Source organism: Vombatus ursinus, unplaced genomic scaffold (genome assembly GCF_900497805.2).
Source record: "Vombatus ursinus unplaced genomic scaffold, bare-nosed wombat genome assembly UNPS02014820.1, whole genome shotgun sequence".
Taxonomy (NCBI): domain Eukaryota; kingdom Metazoa; phylum Chordata; class Mammalia; order Diprotodontia; family Vombatidae; genus Vombatus; species Vombatus ursinus.
Genome location: NW_020954598.1, coordinates 13,963,975 through 13,978,788, shown reverse-complemented (window position 1 = coordinate 13,978,788; position 14,814 = coordinate 13,963,975). Strand labels below are relative to the sequence as shown.

General features: G+C 36.0%; 1 protein-coding gene across 1 annotated transcript in view; it reads left to right on the top strand.

Annotated features, from left to right (window-relative positions):
* Positions 1-14,814, top strand: part of ABCA13 (ATP binding cassette subfamily A member 13) — a 489,891-nt gene that overhangs the window by 115,350 nt on the left and 359,727 nt on the right. Inside the window, exons 20-22 of the mRNA XM_027837266.1 lie at positions 11,998-12,116; positions 12,569-12,741; positions 13,547-13,623. Of these exons, the coding sequence (XP_027693067.1) occupies positions 11,998-12,116; positions 12,569-12,741; positions 13,547-13,623 (369 nt within the window). The remainder of the gene's footprint in view (positions 1-11,997; positions 12,117-12,568; positions 12,742-13,546; positions 13,624-14,814) is intronic.

Sequence of the window (14,814 nt, the reverse complement as noted above, 5' to 3'; positions counted from 1 at the left end):
TATCTATCTATCTATCTATCTATCTATCTATCTATCTATCTATCTATTTATCTATCTGTACTAGCAGAGCAAAAATCTGAAACCAGATCCTTTGATTCCAAATCCAGATAGTACTGTGATACCATTGGTACCAAATTGGTACAAGTCCAAATAAAGCATCATAAAATACCTTTAGTTCAAGGTCACTTAAATTTTTACTAGTGTCTTCATGGTCAGAATTATATGTGCTACATAATTTTGAGTATATAATAAATTGAAATCAATTTTAATTAAAATTATTGATTGGCCTAACCCTGCTACTATAACACCTAGTGACAATTAGTTGCACATTGAAGTGGGCACTCCTTCTCTTTTACTAATTCAAATGTGCTAGGTGATTAGGTTTTTTTTCCCACTAAAAACAATACAGATCACACCCTGGGGTAAGATAAAATACAATCGACTTATGAGCCACAGGTCAAATACCTAGGTCTAAGCACTTTCTTTATGTAATTAATTTTTAAGAGAGTAATTGTAATGGAAGTGAGCATTATTGGGAGAAATCATAATTCAATGAAGAGATTAATTTATCAAGCTAGAACATGCAGAATAGCTATTATTACCCAAAAGGCAATGGGATCTAGGTTGTCCTATCTAGAATTTCCAAGGCCAGATCCAACTGGGGAGAAATTTCCTAGGCTGTCATATTCTTTTTCTCTTACTATCAATCAGTCAACAAACATTTATTTATTTATTTTTTCTTTTGGCCAGGCAATGGGGCTAAGTGACTTGCCCAAGGTCACACAGCTAGTGTTATGTATCTGAGGCTGGATTTGAACTCAGGTTCTCCTGAATCCAGGGCCGGTGCTCTATCCACTGCTCTACCTAGCTGCCCCCAACAAACATTTATTAAGCACTTACTATGTACCAGGAATTGTACTAAGGAGAATAGGTTGTGATGAGCTTTAGAGGTTCTATAAAGTATTTAGTTTTGATCCTGGTCATAATTTTCAGTCAGTAAGCATTTATTAAATGCCTACTCTGTGTCCAGAACCATGCTAAGGGTTGTGGATATAAAGAGAGGCAAAAGACAGTCCTTGTTCTCAAGGAGCTCACAATTTATTGGGGGAGACAATATGCACAAACAAGCTATATACAGGAAAAATTGGATATAATCAGCAATGGGAACACACTAGAATTAAGTGGGATCAAGAAAGGCTTCCTGTAGAAGGTGGGACTTGAGCTGGCATTTGAAGGAAGCCCAAGGCAGAGATGAGAAGGAAGAGAATTCCAGGCATGGAGCATGGCCAGTAAAAATGCCACAGGTCAGGAGATAAAGTATCATGTTTGAGGAATAGCAAGAAAGTCATTGTCACTGGTTTGAGGAGCATTCTCCTCCATGTGTACGCATGTGTGTGTGTGCGTGTGTGATGTAAAATGTAAGAAGACTAGAGGTGGGGGTGGAGAGGGTGTGCTGTGGGAAGCTTCAGGATCAAAGGATCTAAGTCTAAAGTAAGGATGGATCTTAGACATCTAGTCCAATCTCCCCACTTTACAGATGAAAAAACTGAGGATCAGAGAAACAAAATGACTGTCTCAAGGTCTCAGGTTAGTAAATGGCAGAGCGGGGATTTGAACCTTGGCCCTCTGGCTCCAGATAAAGTGCTTTCCCCTGATTTCACTGTACTGACTCCTCCTGGGAGTTAATTAGCAAGGAGTAGAAGGACTGCCTTGCTTCAGTGAGGTCCCGTTTGCTATTCCGCAACATAAATGTTCAGTGAGCTCACTCAATCTGGCTTTGTGATTTCTTCCAGTTTCCTTCAGGAGCACCGTGAGTAGGAGTAAAGGGAGGCAAATGATGGGAAGGTTGGGGTTTAGCCAGGTGTGAGACAATAGCCCAAGGGGGCAAGTTCAACCAAACTGGCCTGCTCGATATTTCTCACACACAACATCTCATCTCGTGTCTCCCTGCCTTTGCACAGACTATTCCCCAAGCTTAGACTTCTCCCTTTCCTCATTTGGAACTCCTATCTCCTTTCGAAGCTCAACTCATGTCACCTTCCTTAAGAGGCCTTTTATGATTGGGAGGACTAGCACCTTGGATGTGAGGACTTGCTGAACTTTTTTCAGGGCTGCTCATCCACCTTTGTTGTCTACCTGGAACTCAACTCTCACCTGTGGCTCCAAAAAACTGTAGCACTCACAGCAGCTCCACCCTGGCAAACCACCTAGGCAGATGGGCTAGATTAGGTTGAGGGCAAGTGACAGGCCTCAAACCCTTTGGTGAGTTAGGGGGGTGTCTACACCAAGTAGATGAGAACATTTGTTCCATTGGCCATGAAAGTGGCTGAAAGAGGCACTGTGGAGTTCTTAGAGCTTGGTCAGACATTGAAGATGCTAAAGTCATCCACTGTATCCCAGACCACTGCCAGTTGTCTTGACTTTTGTCTTGCTATTGGGCTTTGGTGCCTCTGGAAGAGAGAGTGAGACAGATGACCTTTTTCTTTCTTTTTTTTTTAAGAAAGTCTCAATTACTTTATTATGAAGCATTTCACTTATGTTTGTAGTATTTAAAATAGGCTTTGTGCAATTCTGCTTCACTTAAATCCAATTCATGCATGAGTCAAGACATCACCTTGTGATGTCATTGGTCTGCTTTGAAAATGAAGGACAAAGTACACAATTTCCTCAATCCTACTTCCTCCTTTCCTTGAAATCATCATGCACTTATGTTATGGATTGCATTTAATTTTCTTCATTTAACTAAATTGTATTTAATTATCTTAATTATCTGCTATATTATTCTACTAGAATGTAAGCTTTTTGAGGTCAGGGATTATCTTGCTTTTTTTTTTTTACCATCATTTAGAACTATGCAACAAACTACTATTGCTTGTGGTGAAGAGTGAGGAGAGAATGAACAGGCATCAGTATTTCTCTCACGTTGAGGAGTCAAAGGGAGCTAAGGAAGATATCCACATACCCTCAAGCACAAATATTCTTATTTGATTTTTTTCCCTACTTACCCTTCTCTGCTTTTATATAGTTACTAGCATTGCAATAGCATTGAATTCCCTTTTTTTCTGTGTTTGTGAAATGGCTTATAAAAAACTGTAGTGCATGAACTCAATGGAATATTATTGATTAGTAGAAATAACTGTTATGAGAAATTCAGAGGAACATGGGGCAATTTGAATAAACTAAAACAGAATGAAATAAGCAGAACCGAAAGAATAATACATACGACTGACAGTGTCAATGAAAAAATATTAAAAGGAAACTGATCTCTGAACAAATGAAAAACCAATCATGGGAGAGAGGTGGAGGACTACTGGAGGACTAATGAGTAGAGGGTCAAATATTATGAAGAATTATTGATTTATACCAACCTTATTAATTAAGAATTTGTGGGTTTTTAAAAAAAATCTTTTGCATATAATTCTTATAAAGTATTTTTTCCAATCAATTTTATAGATGACTTTTGTTTTTATGTCACAATCATTTCTAGCAATTCTTCCTCATTCCCCACCTACAAATTGATCTCTCCTTGGTTAAAAAAAGTAAAGCAAAAACCAACAGAATCATCATCATTATCATCAACACAGAGGTAATTGGTTAATATGCTGGTTAATCTCCTTCTCCTCCTCCTCTTCTTCTTCTTTCCTTCCTTCCTTCCTTCCTTACTGTATCAACTCAAGTTCTTCCTCTTCCATTACTCTAGACAGAAGTGTTATTGTCTTATTGTTCAGTCATTTCAATCATGTCTGACTCTTCATGAACCTATTTGTGGTTTTCTTGGCAGAGATACTAGAGTCCTTTGCCATTTCCTTCTCCAGCTTATTTTACAGATGAAGAACTAAGGTAAACAAAGTTAAGTGACTTGCCCAGGGTCACACAACTAGTAAGTGTCTGAGGCCACATTAGAACCCAAGAGGAGGAGTCTTCCTGATTCTAGGCCCATCACTCTGTCCACTGTGCCACCTAGCTGCCTTGCTGATGGAAGGAATCTCTCTTAAATAATGACTTATATAGACTTCTCCATTATACTCATTTTCGATTTTGTATCATGGTCATTAACATATAGCATTCACCATTCATCAGGTTAGAAGGAGTTTGAAGACAGGCATCACATACAAATTAATATTTTCATCCATAGTTTTTAATCTGAGGTTCATATAAATAGTTTTCTAAGGAGTCCATAAATTTGGATGGGAAAAAATTACTTCTTTAGATTCACTAACCTGTAACTAAATTTTAGCATTTCCTTCAATTGTTTAAAAACATTATTCTAAGAGGGGGTCCACAGACTTTACTAGACTGCTAAAGAGGTCCAGAACATTAAAAAAGGTCTAGAACCCTGGAACCAGAGAGTCTAGCTCACAGTAGGCATTTGATCAGTGGATACCGAGTGGATGAATGCCATATTTGCCTCTGAATGCAAATATAAGTGTAACAATTATGTAGATAATTTTCTAAAGAAGACCTATATTTTTAATCAAAGCTGCTGTGAAAATAACACATTCTAAGCTAAATAAAGCATCATCTTTCTAAATATTCTTTAGGATCATCAAAAACTACTTTCTAACATGTTTATACAATCTGCCACTCAACGGGAGCTGTCTTAGTTTTAATTGCCTAAGCAATATATTGAATCCAGCCACAGTTAAAGACATAATCATTTTGACACTTCACACATGGATAAAGTAATGGCTTTTAAATGAATTAAACATTTAGATTAATACCTCCAGTTAAGTTTATTTTCTAGATCTGCATTACAGCTGCTAAATTGATATAGCATATTTGGAATGACTTATTATTAACAGAAAATTGATTTTTAATCTTTATATTTAATTACAATCCCTTCTCCCTTAGCACATTCTGTATCAAAGTATTCTAAGCTATTAGTCAGCTCTTCATGTTCTTAGAGAAATTCACTTGTAAGTTAATTCACATACAAGGAAATGAGTAGAGGGTCAAATATTATGAAGAATTATTGATTTATACCAACCTTATTAATTAAGAATTTGTGGGTTTTTAAAAAAAATCTTTTGCATATAATTCTTATAAAGTATTTTTTCCAATCAATTTTATAGATGACTTTTGTTTTTATGTCACAATCATTTCTAGCAATTCTTCCTCATTCCCCACCTACAAATTGATCTCTCCTTGGTTAAAAAAAGTAAAGCAAAAACCAACAGAATCATCATCATTATCATCAACAACAGCAACAACAATAAACATCCAATACAGTGGTCTCACCTGACAAAGTATCCAATATTTTGTCCCAGTAGTCCTCCACCTCTCTCCCATGATTGGTTTTTCATTTGTTCAGAGATCAATTTCCTTTTAATATTTTTTCATTGACACTGTCAGTCGTATGTATTATTCTTTCGGTTCTGCTTATTTCATTCTGTTTTAGTTTATTCAAATTGCCCCATGTTCCTCTGAATTTCTCATAACAGTTATTTCTACTAATCAATAATATTCCATTGAGTTCATGCACTACAGTTTTTTATAAGCCATTTCACAAATGATAGGCACCCACTTTATTTCAAATTTTTTTGCTACCATAGAAAATTCTGTTGAATTCTAGCATTTAAGAGCTGTAAGGGATCACAACTTCTTCATAAACAAATATATATTATCTTGAGAGATCATTATTTTATAATATGAGCATTATAATTTTTTATTAACTTACCTTTTATTAATGATGTTTAATCTTAGCTTAACATACATATATTATATAAAATAATAAAACTTCATCAAAGTGCTGTTTCTCCTCAAATTTGTATAGAAAGTAGGGTCTGTTATGATACATAGAGTGTTGGGCCTGGAGTTAGGAAGTTCTGAGTTCAAATTCAGCCTCAGACACTTACTAGCTATGTGACCCTGGGCAAGTCACTTAACCTCTGCTTGCTTCAGTTTCTTCAACTGTAAAATGGGCATAATAATAGCATCTACCTCGTTTATTGTGAGGATCAAATGAACTAATATTTGTAAAAAAAAAAAAGAAACAAATGAAGAACCCTAACAAAATAAAACTGCTTAGCACAGTGTCTGGCACATAGTAGGTGCTATATAAATGTTTATTCCCTTCTCACCTTATTGTGTGTACTCTCTGAGAAGCATGGAAAAGTGGAGAAGCAACAAGCATTTAGATTGCTTTCTCTGGGCAGAGAATTGTTGGAGGGGAAGCTTACCTCCCCATTCATATCAGTCATAGAGAAGTCTAGCCCTTTATTATTGTTGGAAAAAAATAACAACCAGGAGACTTTAAAAAAATTATTATTTTGGGATAGTTAGCAAAAGTTTGTTAGTTTTTCATTGGCTCTAGATACATAATTGAGACTTTAGAGGTCACTAATTCTAACAACTTCATTTTATACATGAGGAAACTGGGATAAAAAGAAATTAGGGGATTTGTCCAAAGTCGCACAGCTAGCCAGTATCTGCACCCAAGTCTTTCTGACTCTAAGTGTGGTTCCTTATACACTAAGCTATGTTGTGCTGTAGACTAGTTTCAGGTGGACAAAGAAATTCCACACTCTGGTATTATATGACCTACATTAATTAGCTTTTAAAATATGGTACAGTCATTTCTTTCAAGACAATTAACAATTGTTTAAGCACATTTCATGCAAATATGTTGATTTCTTTCCCAGACACAAAGATTAATTTATCCCCAAAGACAGATGCTCCCCGAGCGGTGTTTGACAACCTATTTGTTTTTTGTTCATTTTTTTTTAAAAAGGGGATTTCTAGGAGCAGCTAGGTGGCACAGCAGATAGAGCATTGGCCCTGGAGTCAGGAGGACCTGAATTCAAATCTGGCCTCAGACCAAACACCTGACACTTACTAGCTGTGTGACCCTGGGCAAGTCACTTATCCTCAATTGCCTAAAAAAAAAAGTGATTTCTGAAGAGAAGCATTTTTAAAAAATAAGAGTCTTTAAAATATGCAAAATAAGGCTTAAAAATGATGGAATGTATTTTCTAAAAGCAAGGTGTTTGGGAGTCATGTTTTATATTAATTTGTTGATGCTTCATTGTAGAAAGAATGCTGGCCTGGGACTCTAGAGAACTGGGTTCTAGTTCCAGTTTGGTCACTGATTCATTGTGTCATCTGGGACAAGTCATTCCATTTCTCTGGGCTGCAGCAAAATGAGGATTTTGGACTAATCTGGTAGTCTATAAACATGCTTATATAACAACTCTTAGAATCACAAAAAAAGTAATTTAATAGTTCAATCCTACAGTCATTTATTAAGCACCTACTGTGGGCCAGGTACTCTTCTAGGCACTGGAAACACAAAGACAGAAATGAATACAAAACATTCCGTGCCCTCAAGGAGCTTATATTCTTTTGGGTTGAGAAGTCACTTTCTAAAACAAAAAAGCATTTTGGCATTCATGGAAAATATCTTTATGCCTCATGTCAGAAGCACAACCATTAAAAGTAGATCCTTAAAAATGAGAAACAAATTTCAAAAGACACATTTCAGTTATATTGTGAAAAATATGGTATATTGGAAGCAACAACTTAAAATGGAGCAGAGACTGCTTAAATACACCACGAGATTGCCTTCAGAGTAAAGGTGCCACTTTTTCCTTCTGTTTTTGAGACTCTCTAAAGTCCAGTGCTGCTGACCCTTTTCAACTTTCCTCTCCCATCCATATGCTTTATGCTTCAGCCAAACTGAACTGTTCCTCTCCCTTGGACATGCCTGGAACTCTCTCATCTCTCTTCCATTCTCACTCTGTTCTCTCTCTGTTCTTACAATACCCTCTGAGCCACCAGCTATTGAATACTATCTTTTAATGGTAAACTCAAACACCACCTCTGTCATACCACTGTTAGCCAGAGAAGATATACATGAAAGGGAACAGCATGGTACTTTGAAAAGAGCACTGACTCTGAGTTCGGAGAACTCAGATTCTAAATCTTGTCTCTGATGTTTACTACCTGTGGGACCTTGGGTAAGTAATAGATTGACCATCAAGGAACCTTAGTCATCTACTCCTATCATCTTTTACAAAATGAGTTCCAGAGAGTTGCCCAAGGATACACTAGGAATAAATAGATTAGCCGGATTTTGAATCCGTGTCTTTTGACTTCAAACTCAGTATTCTTTTTCACTGAATCATACTGCTAAACTTCTCTGGACCTCAGTTTCCTCAATTGTAAAATGAGATAGACTACATGACTTCTGAGATCCCTTCTAACTGAAGTTCTTTTCATAGAACCTCTGATTCTATGAAATGAATAGGATTAAGGTTCATAAGAAAGAGATGACATACACAGAATATTGTGGACATAATAGAAGTTGTAATTCTCTTGGGAAAGATTGGGGAGAACAGTAAAGGCAGATTTTCTGTCTTTAATGAAAGAGAAGGGGAGAAGGAGGGAGGAAGGGAAGGAAGGAGGGAGGGAGGGAGAGAGAGAGAGACAGAGAGACAGAGACAGAGACAGACACAGACACAGACACACACACACACACACAGAGCACAAAATGGCCTTCCACTACTCTTCATTTGCGCACACATAACACATGCAGATGCGTATACGTCAATTACTTTCCCCTAGAATACAAACCACATAGATACCATTGGAGCACCATTTGTTCTGATGGTAGGGGTTTATAGAGGTATTCTTTGTTATATTTCTATCTCTTTCTTTTCTTGTTTTACCTTGAAACATTTGTTTATTTTCAGCATAAATAAGTTAGATAACTCCATGGAGGATGATTATTGAGTTTCTGGGTGTTCTCTTCAAGGATTGAGGATTTAGGTTGGGAGGAGAGAGACAACCTCGTCAGGATGTTCTTTAGATTATGTTCTGATGGGTTCTGCTTTGAGAATTATAGACTGACCTTGCATGATTTTCCTAGACCTACTTTCTTTGGCTTTTATTTTGATCCCGGGCAAACTTTGGTTCTAGAAATTTCAGTTCATGCATTATGTCTTCATGCTATCAGAGGGATATAATAGGCCTCTGATAAATTTGTGTGGACTTTTCCTTCCAAGAGAGGGAAATAATGGGGTCTTCAGAAAAGTCCTAACTACCTTCATGTATCACTTTCCCAATACTTCACATTTCTCCCATATATGTACCTGGTACTGACTGGTTACATAGAGATGCCCTTTAGGATCTTCTATGGACCTCACTAGACCTTTTATGACCAGCCTGCTAACAATCTCCCCCAAAAATTTCTTCTCCAGTTTAAACACTCCTAATTCCTTCAAGGGATCTTTATACATTTCAGATTCTGCCTCCATTATCTAATAAGTAAACTGTTCCTCACAACTTTGCATCATTTGTAAGTTTTAATAAACTTGCTATCTAAGCTTTCATCCAAGTCAGTAATAAAATTTTTGAACCACAGAGGACCATTAAAAAAACCACACAGACACACACAAATAACAAATTGGGTCACCCTCCTCCAAGTTGAGACTGATCCATTAATGACTACACTTTATAATCTGTCCATTTAATCAATTTTGCATCCATCTAGCTATTATTATCTAGCATATATCTTTCCACTAGCACTGCACTTGGAGGTAGAGGACCCAAGTTTGTATCTCTCTCAGAACTTAGCACAGTGGTCTGAACCTTTTTTTAAATTCTTTTTAAAATAATATTTTCCCCCAATTACATATAAAAGTAATTTTTAACATTCATTTTTTTAAAAAAAGTTTTGAGTTCCAAGTTCTTTTCCTCTCTCCCTCCCTTCCACTTCCCTGAGATAGAAGCAATCTGATATAGGTTATACATTTGTAATCATGTAAAACATGATTAGTCATTTTGTGGAAGAAAACTCAAACCAAAAAAGAAAGAGAAAGAAAATGAAAAATAGTATTCTTGGTTTGTATTCTGATGCTATCAGTTATATTTCTGGAAGTAGATAGCATTTTTCATCATGAGTCCTTCGGGATTGTCTCGGATCATTGTATTGCTGAGAAGAGCTAGGACATTCACAGTTCTTCATTGTAAAATATTTCTGTTACTGTATACAATGTTCTGGTTCTGCTCACTTCACCCTGCATCAGCTCATGTAAGTCTTTCCAGGTTTTTCTGAAAGCATCTTGCTTATCATTTTTTATTGTACAATAATATTTCATTATAATCATATACCACAACTTGTTTAGACATTCTCCAAATGATGGACATCCCCTCACTTTCCAATTTTTAGCCACCACAAAAAGCTGCCATAAATATTTTTGTACAAATAGCTCTTCCCCTCTCCCCATTTTTTGTATCTTTTTGGGACACAGACCTAGTTGTGGTATTGTAGGATCAAAGAGTACACACAATTTTATAGCCTTTTGGGCATGGTTCCAAATTGCTTTCCAGAGGTTGGATCAGTTCACGACTCCACCATCAGTGCATTAGTGCCACAGTTTTCCCATATCCCATCCAACACTTATCACTTTCTTTTTTCTGTAATATTAGCCAATCTGATAGTTGTGAGTTGTTTTAATTTTAATTTCTCTAATCAATAGTGATTTAAAGCATTTCCATATGACTATAGATTGCTTTGATTTCTTTGTTTAAAAACTACCTAGTCATATCCTTTGACCATTTATCAATTAGATAGTGACTTGTGTTTTTATAAATTTGATTCAGTTCTCTATATATTTGAGAAATGAGACCTTTATCAGGAATACTTGCATAAATTTCCCAATGTTTTGCTTTCCTTCTAATTTTTGTTGCATTGGTTTTGTCTGTGCAAAGTCTTTTAAATTTAATATCATAAAAATTATCCATTTTACATCTCATAGTGCTCTTGATTTCTTTTTTGTTCCTTAATTCTTCGCTTCTTCAGAGATCTGACAGGTAAACTATTCCATGCTCCCCCAATTTGCTTGTGGTGTCACCCTTTATGTGTGAATCATGTACCCATTTTAACTTTATTTTGCATATAGTGTGAGATGTTGGTTTATACCTATTTTCTGCCATACAGTTTTCCAGTTTTCCCAGCAATTTTGGTCAAATAATGAGTTTTTGTCCCAAAAACTTGGATTTGGGGGTTTATCAAATATTAAATTACTATAGTCATATACTATTGTACCTTGTGTGCCTAATCTATTTCACTAATCCACCGCTCAGTTTTTTAGCCAGTACCAGATTGTTTTGATGATTACTGCTGTATAATACTGTTTGAGATCTGGTGAAGTGAGGCCACCTTTCTTCACATTCCCCACCCCCCCCATTCATTCCATTCATATTCTTGACCTTTTGTTCTTTCAGATGAATTTTGATATGATTTTTTCTAGTTCTATGAAAGAATTTTTGGTAGTTTGGTATGGCACTGAATAAGTAGATTAATTTAGGTATAATTGTCATTTTTATTAGATTAGCTTGGCCTACCCATGAGTATTAAGTATTTTTCCAATTGTTTATATCTGACTTTATTTGTGTGAAAAGTGTTTGGTAATTGTCTTTGTATGGTTCCTAGGCTTATCTTAGCAGGCAGACTCCCAAATATTTTATATTGTTTACAGTTGTTATTTAAATTGGAATTTCTCTTTCTATTACTTCCTGATGGGTTTTGTTAGTAGTATATAGAAATGATGTCTTATGTTGGGGGTGGAGCCTTGCTGGTGGGCCCCCTAGGGTGTGGTCTGCATGTTCCCTTCCCACTTTAGAGAGACAGAATTTTGCTGCTGACCCTTCAAGATGTCCTGGACTGGAAATCTGCTTCACTGCACTAAAATTGGGTTTGAGGTATTATTCCAAAGTTGTTGGAGGGGAATTTGGGAGAACTCATGTGAGTTCCTGCTTCACTATGCCATCTTGACTCTGGAATTACCCCTTGTAAATTCTTGATAAAAATGTATTCAACTGATTTGAAGTTTCATTTGAGTAATTCATAATGTTCTTTGTAATCTTATTTCTTTTTATGTATGTTGTAGATTTTGTTTTTTGTCCCTGATCCTCAGTGTTTTTCTTTCTTTTAGAAAACACCTTTGTGATAAGATTTAATTTTTACTATTTTTTCTTCTGTGTTCCTTCCTTTAGAAAAGCCTGCTTTCACTAAGGACATTTTGTGTAGTCTTCTGAGCTGCAAGGATCAATTAATAAGACATCTCTTCTTATCCATTATACGAGGAGTTACTTTGGTTCATGACCACTACCAGGTTTGTAGATTTGTTAATCCAGCACTCTGCTTTTTCAGTACTTCATTTGCATTTTCCCCTCTGTTTTGTCTTTTTAATGAAAATAATCAAGACTGCCATGCTATGATACACTGGAACTTAGTTTTTTGGGGAGCTAAATTTAACAGTATTTTTTTCTGCCTTTACTGGTGAGTTATGAAAGTGTTAATTAAAAACCTACTCATAGCTATCTGTCTTTTCATAGTTTAAGACTAATAAATTATGTTAGTGAAGTTTTCCTTTTTCAACATAAAAATATTATCACATGGAATTATCTATTTCATTAGCATCTTCAAATTGCTGCTCAAATTTAATTGAGGGATACAATACAAACTCAACATTTAGATAATGTTTAATAAAGTCATGTCTTTTAATTGGAATGAAAGTATGTCAATACACATGCTTCTTACTTTTGACACCACTATGTTTCCTAGGACTTTGAAAATATTTGGTCTTCCTCCAATCATGGACACTGTGAAAACCTTTTGCATACCAGCAGTAAGCTTTCTAGTACCTTGGAAAGTTTTAAGAGAAACCTGGGAAATGCCACCGCCAGAGACTGTGAATGCCATCCGATGTTAGAAACTGTTCAGCAACACGTGCAAATGTACAACCAGGTTTTTTATTTAATTTGATAGTTCAATTTTTTAATTGAAAATGATGAAATTATAATTTTTCTTTCTTGTTCCAGACCCATGAATTCATTGGTGCAGGAAATTCCTGATAAGGAAACTCTCCCTACAAATACAAATTAGTATTTATTCTGTAACTTGTAGTTTTCCAGTTTCCTAGAAATTATAAATTCACAAAATGAATTTATGACCAAGGTCCTAAAACCAAGAGATGTCAGAGGTGGAACTTAAGTCCATGTTTTCCTGACTTCAAAGCTTTCCCTATACCATATGAAGCTGTTTCATAATAATTATAGGAATAAACATGTTTCATAATAAGAATCCCAGATTTGTTTTTGTTCTCCAATTGCTTTAGGTTCCTTGCATATTTCTTTAGTGTTCATTCAATATTTGGAAAATGGAAAACTACTAGATGAGGAAATATACACTTTGTATTGTGCAGATGACCTGGAGGTAACAATATTCTCCTAGGCTCCCTGTTGCCCTAGTTCTTGATATTTCTTCTCTGCCCTCTTTTCACATTAGAAATTGAAGCATTCAGTCTAAAACTATTCATCATGAATCTTTACTCCCTTGGTTCATCTTGGCAGGAAGTCTGAAGAGAAAATGTATTGCCATAGTGTATTCATGGACATAAGCAGATAGTGTCAGAAGAGGATTGGTGCCTAATTATCTTGTTATCCAGCCCATCTCCTGGGAACTCAGGAAGTCATGTTCATTCCAACATAATTTCTAGTGTTTTATCTTGCCTAATTTAGCATTAATTTTTTGTCATTTTAGGTTGGCCAGAAGCCTTGAGAAACCTTTATCAGGAGACCCCATTATGTCTTTTCTTAGCAACTTCAGTGTAACTGGGGGTAAGTTCCTGGATTTCTTCCAACAGAAATGAGGCATCATTTTCATACATTTACTTAAAGAAGAAAATATAATGAAAGATGGAAGGGATGCCACATCTGTAAAGCATTCAGTGGGTGTCTACATATTGTATTATGGGTAAAGGAAGCCTCATAAATGCTTGAGTATTTCTAGGCTCAGTTAGGAGATACTATGATGGAGTGAAGAAAATAATGGATGTGATCCCTGGATTCTGATCTCTCCCTTCCACTTACTAAGTAGCTATGTGATATGAGGCAAGTCACCTCACCTTTCAGAGTTTGTCATCTGTGAAGGGAATTGGACTCCAAGGTTCCTTCTATCTCTCACAGTCCATGATTCTGGATCTTTTTGGCCAGTCTGAACAGAAATGGGAAATCCTTAAAGAAAGGATCCCTTAGGATTGGACTGGGAAGCATCAGTTGCACTTAGATGGTGAAGAATGAATTAATTATACTTCAATTAGTAACAGCCTTGGTCTGCTCATTTTCCCCCCATTAACCATGTTTCACATCACATTCTATAGCCTTGCAAATATTATCAGGCCTGTAAAAAAATTCCCCTGTATTGACTTTCCCATACTGTTATTTACTGATGCTTTTCAGATTACTTCAGGTGACATTACTTCATGCTGGCTTATTGTTCATTCAGTGTTCTGGTAATATAAAAACTACTAAATAAGGGAGCCACACCCTAAATATTCAGCAGACAGCTTAGAGGCAGAAAGAATGACATTTTTTCTGGACTCCTCATTGTAATCTTCATTGCTTTAAACTGTTTCCCTGGCCATCTAATGTTTATCATGGCATTTACCAACCACAAAGGAATACTTTAAGGCTGCCACTAGCAAGCAGATTTTAATGAAAACTTAATGATGTGGAAATAGAAAAACAGTAGCTGACATTTCTAGAACATTTTAAGGTTTACAAAGTGCTTTTCATAACTATCTCTTTTGAAGCTCACAACAATCTGTTAAGGAAAATGGTTCAAGTATTATTATTCCAGTTTCCAGGGGAGGAGGATGAGTTTTAGAGATGTTAAATGGCTTGCCTGAGGTCATGTAGGCAGGATATGGTTGAGCCCTAACTTGAATCTGCATCCTTGGGCTTTGAGGACAGTTTTCTTTTCTTTTTTCCTTTTTTTTTTTTTTGAGGCAATTGGGGTTAAGTGACTTG